The 13,987-nt window shown below is 44.3% G+C and overlaps 1 protein-coding gene across 1 annotated transcript in view; it reads right to left on the bottom strand.

Annotated features, from left to right (window-relative positions):
• Nucleotides 1-7,155: 7,155 nt before the first annotated feature.
• Nucleotides 7,156-13,987, bottom strand: part of kiaa1549lb (KIAA1549-like b) — a 60,423-nt gene continuing 53,591 nt past the window's right edge. The window contains exons 18-22 of the mRNA XM_030377365.1: nucleotides 11,831-12,220; nucleotides 11,252-11,355; nucleotides 10,764-10,927; nucleotides 10,457-10,608; nucleotides 7,156-9,221 (exon numbers count right to left, since the gene is read on the bottom strand). Of these exons, the coding sequence (XP_030233225.1) occupies nucleotides 8,952-9,221; nucleotides 10,457-10,608; nucleotides 10,764-10,927; nucleotides 11,252-11,355; nucleotides 11,831-12,220 (1,080 nt within the window). The 3' untranslated portion in view covers nucleotides 7,156-8,951. The remainder of the gene's footprint in view (nucleotides 9,222-10,456; nucleotides 10,609-10,763; nucleotides 10,928-11,251; nucleotides 11,356-11,830; nucleotides 12,221-13,987) is intronic.

The following is a 13,987-nucleotide window of genomic DNA, read 5'->3' as shown; positions in this document are numbered from 1 at the left end:
ATGGAGAGACCAATGGGTCCGGGTTAAAGCCCTGTTACATTTATGGGTTATCCAGCTGTGACTTTGTGATACATTAAGCCTGTGAAGCCCTGCTGACACCCCGTCTACCGAGCCAGATCGCAGGCTTGAGGGCGCCAGTCCCAAAGACGGCATGGCTGATTGAACCTGTCTGCTTGGAGAGGAACAGGGTTCTCAGGGCATTGGGAAAGAAGTACAAGTTTGGTAGCTTTGCATCAGCGGATCTTTTTGAGATGAAACAGAGACATTATTCGAAAAGTTCATTTCATGAGGGGTGGTGGTGTGGAAGTGTGTAAGAAAGACAGACAATGTTCAGGCTTGCAGGTGTGTGAGTGTGAGTGTGTTTGAGTCTTTGTGTGTGTGGGTGAGAGGGTGTGGGTGTGGGTGTAAGTTTGTGTGTGTGTCAAGTCAAGTGTGCGTGTTTTGCATATGGCAATTATAAGTTTGACTGAAGTTAATAAAAATGCAATTTTGATATTTTTCACCTGACATAACTGAATGTTTTTATCTGACAGGCAACTGGACCCATCTAGTGAAATACATTAGAGTAGCCCATAAATTATCGCAATTCTGTTTTTACCAATCCATCTGCAAAGCGGCAAGAAACAAATTGTTTTGCGTGTGTGGATGTGTGGATTGGCAATTACATCGTCCCTGATGGAACGATCTCGGGGAGAATATAGTTGGTCTATTTTGGGTGGGTAAGAAAGACAAATGTTCTCCCCTGGACATTGAGAAACATCATCACACAGCATACACATCCAACATTGCATACACACAACCACATACACACAAGTTACCAAAAATGTAATCTATGTGAATGATGGAAAGATCCATTTGAGACAGGGGAAATCCTGGGTAAACTGGAACTGTGAAGTGAGATAGGAGTTACCCTCCACCTCCACTCTCAGGTTCAATCTTTACCCAGCAGCTCAACATCCAGAAAGAACACACAAACTATGCTACAAGAAATGGTTCTTGAGAGAGAGAGAGAGAGAGAGAGAGAGAGAGAGAGAGAGAGAGAGAGAGAGAGAGAGAGAGAGAGAGATTTACTGAGAGTGGAGCAAGAGTGGTGAGAAAAGGCCATAAGATAAAAAGGTTCAGTGAAGCCGAACCTTAGTACAGGCTTCCCATTTTATGATCCACTACCTTGAGAGTGGTTCCGTGAAAGCAGATCATTAAATATTGTTTGAACCAATACCTTGAGTTTGACCTTTACCACCTGCTTCCCCATAACCCCAATCTCTCCCTCTCATCTCCCCGCGTCTTGTCCAGCTCTCTCTCTCCCTCTCCCTCTCTCTCTCTCTCTCTCTCTCTCTCTCTCTCTCTCTCTCTCTCTCTCTCTCTCTCTCTCTCTCTCTCTCTCTCTCTAATAGTCTATGTCCCTCTCCCTCTTGCCTCCAACCCTGGGTTTTTGTTGTTATGACACAGGTTGAACAAGATGCACGCACACCCACACACACACTCACACACAAAAGGAATACAAATTCATAGTGCTATCACAGCGACACACCCACACACACACACACACACACACACACACACACACACACACACACACACACACACACACACACACACACACACACACACACACACACACACACACACACACACACACACACCATAATCCTCATTCAAAGCACATAGCACATGCACACACACACAAAAGGAATACATAGTCATAGCATGTGCTGCGCACACACACATATACACATACTATAGCCCACACAATGTGACACACACGAATAGCCTGCTCAAACAAGCTCAAATATTCCACCTTTTCATGGGAAATCCTGTCAGGAATATAATCAGCGAGATTGCTGGCCGGTCTTTTCAACAGCTCATAGAGGCAATGAGGGAAGGTAATGAGGGACTGGGTCAATAGACATGTTGCATCCCTCTGTGTTCCTAGAAAGCACTCAACTCATTTGGTGCTTTGAGAGCTTATGCAATTAAGTGTAGGCCTGTTTATAAAAGTTAAATGTGGTCGACAATGAGTTGCATTATAGCAAGGAGCTTTAGACCACTGCCACCATGTTCAGCATCCTCATTATTCTTGTTCAGTTTTTCACCTGTGGAAGTCTGGGATGTCACATTGAAAAGATAATGCCGTTGCTCCAGATAATAAGTTATGAATGCATTAGTTCTGACCATTTTTCTACTTTCCTATGTAAAACATATAGGAAAAAAACAAAAACATACATACTCTACGTCCAAGATGAAGAATTATAGGTCCATTGCTCCCAATGTGAAAACATAAAACATAAACATCCTCATCATCATCCTCATCGTCAAAACCGATAATCCGGGGTAGGTTCGCGGGGGCAGCAAAGTTGCTAAAACATAAACATAAATAAAATAAATAGTTATCGAATACGAACAAATGTTTTTGATATATTTTGGTCCCTTAAACTTGATCGCTAACTTCAATAGACCTTATCTTGTGTTTCCCTGCTGTCTGCCAGGCAGCCATCTTCGGTGTCCAGACAAATTGTAATTGTGGGTGTGGACAAATTAACAAAGAATTACCCCCACCTTATATATACATATATATATATGTTTGTGTGCGTGCGTGTGCGTGTGTGTGTGTGTGTGTGTGTGTGTGTGTGTGTGTGTGTGCGTGTGCTTTCTTCCTCAGTCCAAGCCTTCACCAAGCCTATTGGCAACCATTTTATCTGAGAAAAACATGTGTGTGAAATACTTGTCTGCATGTGCTTTACTTTCAGGCTTTCCTAAGCAGAAGGTCACTGGATGCCTTGTTCCTCCAGGCAGACCGGCCAATGTGATGGGCCTAAATATTATTAAGTGGGTGTGATTACAGCGACACACAGTAGTGGAGCATGTGCCTTTTAGTTGTCCTTCCTCCCCAGTAGGGCAACGCAAAGTCAACATCCATCAGCAAGCTGCTCATAAATTATGGAGTCAATGGGCCATTAATAGAAATACACACAATATAATTGTGTGATGAGTGCCTTGTTTATATAGTGTATAAGACAATGGATGGGGATGCAAGGAAAACACTTAGTGACGTTTATTTAATTTACACTTGAAAAGTTTATTTACACGTGTTTAGCACCTTGGGTGCTTTTGCAATGCTAAGATTGTAAGCATACAATTTAAAGCATGCAGCAATGATTATATCTTTGATTTATCAATAATCTTCTCTGAATTCCGCATATAAGAAGAAATCTTAAGCGATCTGAAATGCTGTGCATTGGACATTCTGTTTCAAGTCTAAATACGTAGCTTAATATAAAGCTATCCTAGCCATTAAAAAATTCATAGGGAAATTTTGATCCAGAGGAATATTTTCCATATTGCGGTCTGATATACTGCAGGGTATATCAGACCGTGCTATTGAGTTAGGGATTTATGTTTAATTAGTTTTTACCATTAAATCAAAGCTTTCAATGATGTCAAATAGGCTCTCTTGATTGCACTGCAGTAGAAGTCCACTAGTCACAATGTGAAAATCTGTGACGAAAAAGGGAAAATAAGAAGTGCTTAGAAGTTTCATAAATGTGGCCCATGTGGTCTTGTGGTTGGAGGGGACAATTAACCTCTGTGGGCATCGCTACAACAGCAGGGAGTAGGCAGGAAGAGCAATCGATAACTGGTCACGATAAAAGCCAACACAACTGGCAAGGATGGCGGTATCAGAGAACCCCTCCCGAGAGGGCTTGTGTGTTTACACCCAGTTTGCGCCTTTGAAGTAAAAGGAAAAGTTTTGGCTTCCCTTGGTGTGCATGCATGAGCATGTGTGGTTTCTCAATCCCTGGGGAAACGCTGTGCTCTGGTAAGAGCACTTTCTTCGGAGGAAGAGCGTTAAGATGCTGAGATGCGGACGATATGTTGCAAAAGTGAGATGAACCATTGAATCCGATGCATCATCTATATAGCCTTCGGAGAAAGTGATGCTTCATGGTCGTACTGTGATACAGTCCAGACAAAAAAAGGCTTTGATTACACAAAGCATGTCTGAAGCTTTAGGCCAAACTTGCTCTTCACACACACACACACACACACACACACACACACACACACACACACACACACACACACACACACACACACACACACACACACACAAACACACAAACTCTGTGCATCTCCAACTGACTGACAATCATAGAAGCCTCCCCAGATCCACACACTTTTATGAGTTTTGTGTGTGTGTGTGTGTGTGTGTGTGTGTGTGTGTGTGTGTGTGTGTGTGTGTGTGTGTGTGTGTGTGTGTGTGTGTGTGTGTGTGTGTGTGTGTACGTGTGTGTGTGTGTGTGCGTTTGTGTGTGTGTGTGTGTGTGTGTGTGTGTGTGTGTGTGTGTGTGTGTGTGTGTGTGTGTGTGTGTGTGTGTGTGTGTGTTTTCTCCCTTGACTCGTCCTTGCATTGACCATTGTGGTAATTTTCTAATCTCAGAGCTGTCATCTGGCCAGGCAGCTGTACTATAATTACTCACTGACTAAGTAGCATTTATTAAGAGATAATAGGCCCTCCGTTTGAGATCACATCTGATTACGGCTGCTAAATTAGGACCTGGCAATCTATATACTGGAAGAGGGGACAATGTCAAAAACAAGATTTACAAGACACTTACAGACATAGACAAGTAACAAGATAATATCACTGACAGTGTAATATGCCTGCATGGCCATGGGGAAACAGTGCCATGCCAACAACAAGAGAACTAATGGAAAATACAATGACACATTATTAATTATCATAGACAGATAGCTGAATGAGACCATGTTTAACTCAAATAAGTTAATTTAATTTATGAGAGGCATTTTCTGTTTGGATAATAAGTCTTGGTCCTATTGGAAAGTAATGGTGCATTGGATACAGTAAAAGACACTCCAATATTTGGTGCCTGATGTTTTATATCCACAGTGCTGGAACCCTAAAAGTTAAATCTACTATTGCAATGCATGTATTCTTTAGAACAAAATAAACATTATACAAAACATGTATTATCTCATTGCATACAATAATAATGTTATTTTGGACGGGGAAACAACAGAACACATACACGACGTGTAATACTTAATTCTTGTTCAAACCGAAGGGTTATTTTAAATTATGATTGTTATGTATTGTGCCTTGGCATGATACCGGGTTGCTTTATTCATTGTTTAATAGAGTATTGCAATACATAGCGGTTGAATTCAATTTAAGTGTGAAAATTATCAAAAGCTAATTCCAGACTAATTTGCATTTAAGAATAACATGAAATGTCAACTTCTGGAACATAGTGCTCAGCCTTGGCATAAAATATATTATTATAGAAGCGTGTTGAAAGTTGGGGCAATGAATTAGAACATGACCATGTAGAAACACACAAACATACACACATACACACAATGTGTGCATGTGCAAAGATTTGCAAAGGTGCATGACATGCTTTTTCCCATTCATCACCTAGGTAAAGGTAGTCTGTGTAATGGCTGCTGCGCAGAATGAATCATTCCATTGCTGGCGTGTTGTTGTTTTCTTGACAAAATGGTGAATTTCAGTAATCAGGTTTTCGTTAGTTCAGGTTTAAGTACTCACGGACACACACTAGAGTTTGAGTGAGTTAAGATGAATGGAGCTTGAAACCAATTCAGTGCCCTGTGACATTTAATATGCTTATTAAAGCTACTGCTGCCAATATGGATGACACTGATCCAATAAGGTGTGTGTGTGTGTGTGTGTGTGTGTGTGTGTGTGTGTGTGTGTGTGTGTGTGTGTGTGTGTGTGTGTGTGTGTGTGTGTGTGTGTGTGTGTGTGTGTGTGTGTGTGTGTGTGTAGTTTAATCTCCCTCTCATGGTCACTGGTGCTGTGGTCGCACCTTGTAATCCTTTTAAATTCCCCATAGTGATTGTTGTAGGAACTAGCAGACTATGGAGACGTTTTTTGCCCCACATCAAAATATATTGCATTCAAAAGGGAGTATTTTGTATTCACTGCACACACCATATGTTGGAATGGGTTATGGATTGATGGGGTTTCTCTGCTAGTTATGGAGTTACATTTGAAATACTTTTTAATAAATATAGATATTAACTGCCTCGATAAATAGATGCAATGAGAAGGGATGGGCAAAAAGGAATTCCTTCCGTGCTCATTAGGATATGAGGGAACTGGGAAGTGGAGAGATCTTCGGACTGACTGTTTATTTAAATCTCTGAAATGAGCCCCTGATCACAGTCTCCTCAAGGTGGCTGTGATCAGTGAGAATTTTAAGTAATATGAATGTTAAGGAAATGTCTCAACACTAATGCTGGCTGGCAGATAGAATGGTGAGATGAGAACAACTACTAGAAATTAAGTATATTTTCACTTCCTTTCCTACTTTCTAACTAGGCTTATTCTCTTTCCACGAAGATGTATTTGATACAATTCTAACAAAATCATGGATAGAAACTTATTTTTGCCACATAGAAAATCTAATTGACAGGTATGCCCTTGTGAATACCGCCATCTGCTGGTGTTAAACATTTTCACAGGTGAAGTCTGCCCTAGCGATAGAATCATAACACGTATTTTCGAATCTAAACACAACACATGTCCGAGTAATAATTAAGACAAACGCAAACAAGAATGCAGACATGTACTTCCCCTCTATCCACGACGACGTCGAAATGTGGCCTTTATTTCTTCCTAGTGAGTCAGTAAATGCCAAACTAGGAAAGGTCAACCCTATTCCTCGAGGTAGCGCAGGTGAGAAGTACTACAGCAGGCCGTCTAAGGATGAACATAATACAACCTCCAGGCCGGAGGACAGCAGTAAAAGTCAACCATCGTGGTCAAAAAGTGGACCCTTGGTGGAACCCGAGTACCGACCTCTTGAAGTCTTCGGTCCTCCAGCAGGTGGACCTAGGTACCCGCGGAGTGAGCACGCTTCTGACGTCTGTGAGCTGTCCATCCGGCTCAAAGAAATGGAGTTGTGCAGCATGATCGGAGAGCTGTTGGACGTCCCACGATGTGAGATGACGTCCACCTCCACTTTTTGTTTGTTTTCATTTGTTTCAGGCTATTTACTGTGGAGTAGGTTTAAGGGAAGAGATGGAGGTACAGAATTATATTGTTCCAGTTATTCCACATTGAAGTTCTACTCATTAATTTATCTCCACTTTTTCAGATACATTCTTGAGAAATATCAGATACAAGCAGATGACAACATAGAGGAGATGAAGACCAAACTACAAAAAAGACACCATCAGAAAACAGCCGACAACGTCAGAGATAAAGACAACTTTATAATTCATGTCATAGGCTATATAGGACTTATTGGTCACTCCAATAACACCTTAGAGATTGTTTTTTTTAATTCAGTCAAATCTTTATTCTTGATGCATTGTTATCCTCCACTGTGTCCACGGATAAAATATGGACATGTCAGAAGAAGTGTTCCGTTACATGAGTAAAAATGTTTTTATTTTACACAGTTCATGGTGAGATTGCTGTACTTGTTGGTAGGCCTACAGCTGAAAAATCACCTGGGCAACACAGCTCTCGTTTTTGGGGGGTGATGGAACTTTTTACAGGTATAGTACAAATGAACAAGCAAGGGTTAACAGAACAGTTCTTTAGGCCAAGAAGTAGAGAGGGTTGGACAGTTAAATACGAAGAGATTGTTCGGTTATTATGGTTCAAAATGTTAATCGCTATTGTCTTTACAGTAATAATCGGCACACATTTCTGAATGGGATTGGAGAGACCTCTCGCCTCGTACGGACGTAAATGCATGAAGGTGTCAGACGATCAACACTTTCTGTCAGCCATCCAGTCAGCCGTTAAGCAAGCAGCTGCATTATTAAACAAGTTCAATGTATAACCTTTCACAGCACGAAAAATATAATAATATTAACTAGTGAGTAACACCTAAAGGCAGATATATATTGTATATATAATAAGAAAATCGAACCATGAAAAAAAACAGAACTTAGGCAAAAAAGGCGGCACCAACAAAGCATGTGGTCAGTATGGAGACTACAGAGAGAATAAAGTGCGTCTTAAACAGCTCTTAGAAAATAAAGTCGAAGTACAATCAGTAGGAATTTCAAGTAGACATTCGTCGAATATGTCGTGTTTCCCACAGCGGGTTCAGAGGCCGCACACATACACTGTATCTGGAAATCCGGTCCCAACAGGACTGGATGTGACCAGTAGGCCTACAGCCGTTCTCACACTGCAGGGTCAAGTTCACAACTCTACAGTGTCTACAAGGCGTATCTGTGATGGTATAATATAGGTCTATATTTTGTTTGAAAAGAAAGAAGAAATGCTGTGCTGATTTGACTCAGAGTCTAAGTTATTATTTGGGGGGATAATTCCACTCATTTGTCAACTGCCTGTTAAAGAATAGAGGGTTAGAAGTTTCCTAGATTGCTCATTGAGTCATGTCATCCACGTTTAGCAGTTGGTTTTATGTCATGGATGAGTTAAGAAATAGTTGTGCCACTCAAAAACAGGGGCTTATAAAAGTAATATAGCACTCCCCTTGGATTTTGGGTCACATTGTGTTCAGAACAATTTGGTCCTCTCAGTAGTACAGATAATAAAACCATTGCTATCTCATACATGTGCATTTAAGGACAAGAATAATCATTGATAAAAACATCTTTGTTATTTTATATATTATTATATATATATATTATCATTGCTATATATATTATATCATATAATTTTTTATCAATTGGAAATATATTGACACATCCGAACAAAGCTGGTCGACATCATTGTCAGAAGATCATTGACAAATGAATTCAGTAAATCATCATTCTACTATGCCTTTAAAATAAAGCTGGAGTTTGGGAAAGAAGAACGTTGGTAAGTTTATAATACAAATATTAAAAAAAAACAGTTTGTTGTGTGGAGATCCACCTTTCGTCTGCTACTGTTGGAGCCTTTCCATTGCAACACTCCTCCCGGTCAATAGGGGGCGGTATTACACCTGGAACTCGAACATATCGCTCTGCTTTTTCGCCAGCTTTGCCACTTCGAGGCGAATGGCCTGCACCAGTGCTGAAGTGGAGAGGCTGGTGAGCGGCAGGCTGTCCATGTTCTTCACCGCGAGGGGAGAGCTCTGCTTGGCTGCCGGGCTGGGGGTGTCGGGGAGCAGTTCCAGGGCCTGGATGTAGGGCAGCGGGAGCAGTGGGGGACTGGACTGCGGGTAGCGGGGGAGGGGGAACGACTCCACATACCCCGGCAAGGGTACCTGCAACAGAACAGCCAAGGCATTGGTAATGGGAACATTTGCTTTAAACTGAGTGTGTGTATATATATATATACATATATATTGTTAACGCACAAAGGACACTGCAGAGGCTGTGGAGGTTGCGGATGTCTTTAGTATTCGCTGCTATCCAGGTGTTTAATGGTTTGCTGCAACCCACTGTACTGTTTCAATGTGTTGTTATGTGGCTACACACAAACATACACACATGCATTCACACACGCACACACACACACACACACACACACACACACACAAACACGCACATGCATTCACACACACACACACACACACACACAAACATGCACACGCACACATGCAATCACACGCACACACAATCACTCACACATACTAACACGCACATGCCTTCACACGCACACACACATTAGCCAATGCATTCACACACACACACACACACACACACACACACACACACACACACACACACACACACACACACACACACACACACACACAGACATATGCATATGCATTCATGCACACGCAGACATGCACGTCTGTCTGTTTATTTCTCTGTTGTGTGGTGGGAAATTAATTTCCGCCTGGGGAATCAATAAGGTTATCTAATCTAAACTAAAAGCAAGCTAATCACTGCAATTGTGGATTTAGTACCATTAACGAAAGAACGGATTACGGAGAAACAAATGGGAAAGGCCTTTTCTGATTTTAAAATAAACTGTGCCCCTGGCACTGGCAAAATCCAACATACCACGGCATTAAAGCTGGGGTACAACAAAAAAAATCACACTCTCCATTCAGGACTCCCTCCAAAGCCAATCCCCAAAAACAGATGACTTTATAGCTAGCTTTAGCGACAGGTCGGCCTAGATTGTGGAGGTCTCCGCGACAGAGTGGGCCCAGGTCACTGCATTGTTATGTAGACAGACACTAGGACATTCAATCATTTCATTCGGCCCGCATGACAGGCCAGCGAAAGCCCCAGATACAGGCCTTTACATTGGATTCGTTGATTGCTATAAGGAATCGGGATGCAAAGAGAATTTTGACAAATATGACAAAAAAAAGCTTCTCAATGAAACTGCCTGCCCTAACTTTAATGTACAGCAACACGTATCTAAAGAAAATCTCAAAGTTATCTATGGAATAGAAACAAGCATCTGTAGGTGCCTATGCCCAGAAACAGGTTCTGGGTGTCTCCTATAGAGAGTGGCCCCAGGGTGGTAGGGCTGCCTTACTGACTCTCCCCACTGTGGGGGGACGTCCTCAGGCTCCGGGGGGTAGGACATCCAGGAGGGACTGTGGTAGGAGGTTGGGGGTGTGGAGGCCATGTATTCTGAATATCCGGTCCTGCTGGCTGGGATGGCATAGACGGCTGTTATTGGATTTCCTGTCGCGAGAGAACATCACTGTTACACTATGATTCACATTGTGAATTATCACACACACACACACACACACACACACACACACACACACACACACACACACACACACACACACACACACACACACACACACACACACACACACAGCCAGGCGTACCTGAGTAGTTGGGGCGCTCTGGAGGGTTGGAGGATGGTAGGGCAGGGGTGGTGGTGGTGGTGGTGTTGGTGGTCACCGGTGGATGGTACGGTTGGGTGTCCAGCCGCATATCAGCTGCTGAGGCCACCGGGCTCCGGCCCCTAGGTCTCAAATCCGATGAAGAGCTGAGGCAGGTAGAGATGTAAGAGAGACGCTCATGTGGGGAGACAACGCAATATCAGCTCTTGGCCAGTAGGGGGCGCAGACATTCAACGCTAGAACAAGGAATGCGTCTCATTCATATTCTTAGTGCTTTTCAATATGCAGCCTCAACATCCTAATTTAAACAGGAGCTTAAGAGATGCTAGCCACAATGTGTTTTCTCAAGGCTCCACAGCGCCTTGATGTCAGTTTGGATGCGTGTGTGTGTATGTGTGTATGTGTGTGTGTGTGCGACATCTATGTATGCATGAGTCTGTACGCACGTGTGAGTGTTGTGCAGGCCGTACCGCCTTAGGGATGTCCAGGGAGGGGTCCCAGGGCGGGGGGGCAGTTGTGACGGAGGAGGAGGAGAGTCCAGGGCCATGTCAGGGAGCTGGGTGAAGCGAAAGGCCTTTTCAACAGAAGAATAAAGGTCAGCCTATGCACTCATTTGGCCAGCACTTTCATCGTCAGAGTTTATATTCAGGTCATGAGCACAAAATGCAGGTAAGGGGGTTCGGATTCTCGTTCAGGGGATGCCTTCTGGTAGACTGCGGACATTGAGGCGCAGTAGCTGCTACACTTCATTACCCCTCTTCATACCCTGACCCTGCTTTCCTGTCCCATAAAAGGCACAAAAGAAGCCAGCGAAAAAGTATTTAATAATGAATCAAACGTATAGCGGGCCTTTCATTGGGACGGATCTCCAGTAAAGTAAATAAATAAAGCACAAAACAGAACAAAGGAGACGACGGGAGTCTACTGCAGGCAGAAGGGGGGGGGGGGGGGGGGGGGGGGGAAGGCTGGTGGCTGGTGAACGAGCGTCCTTCCTGCTAATCCAAGCTGGCGTCTGTTTTATAACGAGCTCCCTCTCCCGGGCGACTCACCGGCTTGGGGATGCTGCACTGGTACGGGTCGGCCCCGTATGACGGCGCCCACTGCAGGCCCCCCCGCCCGTAGCCCACTGTGCCCGGGGCGCTGGTGATGACGTCGGAGTAGGGCAGCGGGGGCGGGGCGGGGCCGTAGTGCCCGGGGTTGGGGTGGCGGTGGTGGGAGTGGCGCCCTGACGTGGAGTGGCCGCCGCCGCCGCCGCCGCCGGAGGCCAGGCTGAAGGCCTCCTCCAGCAGCAGGTGCATCTGCTGGCGCACCTCGTCGATGGAGGGCTGCGAGCTGAGGGTGGAGGTCTCCGAGTGACCTTTGACCCCGCGGCCGTACAGGTAGCCGCGCTGGCCGATCAGCCGGTCCACGTTGGTCTCCTCGATCAGCTCCGGCTCGGTCTGCACACACACACACACACACACACACACACATGCATTCATGTACACACGCACACACAAATACACAAGCATTCACACGGACGCACACACATACATGCATTCACATGCACACACACACACATTCATACAAAAAGGCAAACCCATTCACAGACACATACATGCAGACACAAACACACACATGTATTCATGCACACACATATAAATGCACACGCGCATGCATTCACGTGCGAACACACACACGTGTATGCATTCACATGCACACACAAACACACACATGCATTCACCCACACATGCACACACATTCATTCATGCACACACATGAATGTTTGCACATAGACACACATGTAGACATGCACACAATCAGAAATCATGCACCCACAAAAACACACACACACACACACACACACACACACACACACACAAGCCTTTAAATAACTGTGCAAAAATCTTTTCACACTTTGATCATTTGACACGGTAACAGGCATCTTCAAATTGAAAGTCGCTGATCGCTGGCAAAACACCATGAGGCTGTCTTTCTGAATCTGCTTTCCAAATAAAGTTGGCACAGAGCCAGAATGCGCTCAAGACTCCCAGTGAAGATCGTCATACATGGCGAGATCCGGTAGCAATACACAGCGAGAGAGTACAAATACACCGGGGGCTGGGCGGGGGAGGGGGTCCATGGGGGGCTGAGGGCCAGAGAGTAGAATCCCTGTCCCATTACTCCTCCTTACTCCTCCAGACCACCCCACCACTCTTTCTTAGAGACACACACACACACAGACACACACACACACATAGACACTTACACACACACGCACACACACACACACACACGCACGCACGCACGCATACACACGCACACAGCACACACACGCACAAATACAGACACACACACAAAGCACACAGCACACACACATACACACATGCGCATGCATACACTCATGCATGCACACACACACAACACATACACAGACGCATACACACATACATGCACATTCACACACACACACACACACACACACACACACACACACGCATACACATGCACACAGACACTAACAGAGCCACAACTCTTCCTCGCGCAGGTTGACACAAGTGCTGAGAGAGCCAGAAACAGTGTATTTTATGCTACTGTTCTTATGCTACGTTCCTGCTGCTGCTTCTGCTGCCGTGCTTTAGATATGTCAGCTTTACTGCTACTGCAGATCCATTGGTGGTTCAGTTATGCCCGTGTGTCACCCCCCCCCCCCCCCCCCCCCCTGGGCGCTGCAGCACAACTGTGGGACAGTAGGGTGCGCTTTATTCATTGGCTCACTCTCCCCTGTCTCCCCCCTTCTCCACCCCAGCCCTTTCTCCTGCATTAACTGCAGCGATAAACAATCCTGCAAATTACTGACAAGTAATTAAGCACTGCAGCAGATTGCCATCGGTCTACAGACGTTTATTTCCCCCCTCCCCCTCATCTTATCTATCTTACCTACACTTGTGGTCAAACTTGCCGTATAGCAAAACAAAATGAACAAAATAGCCTGGATAAGTGGAAGGCATCATCACGGATGGGGCGTTTTACATTTTAGCCTTTAGTCATTTTGCGTGCACACCAAGCGACGTATGAGTGCGGATGAGAAGAATCCAAGCATACCATCAATATTAGATTAACTGCAAAAAAAAAAGGCTATCGCTACACAAAAAAAGTTTCCTAAAAAGGGTTTTCACAGACTGCAGAGTATCTTTAGGAATCAGAACACCAGCCTGGTAGATTAT

This window comes from Gadus morhua, chromosome 14 (genome assembly GCF_902167405.1).
Source record: "Gadus morhua chromosome 14, gadMor3.0, whole genome shotgun sequence".
Taxonomy (NCBI): Eukaryota; Metazoa; Chordata; class Actinopteri; order Gadiformes; family Gadidae; genus Gadus; species Gadus morhua.
Note: the sequence above shows the minus strand (reverse complement) of the source record. Positions and strands in the feature narration are given on the sequence as shown.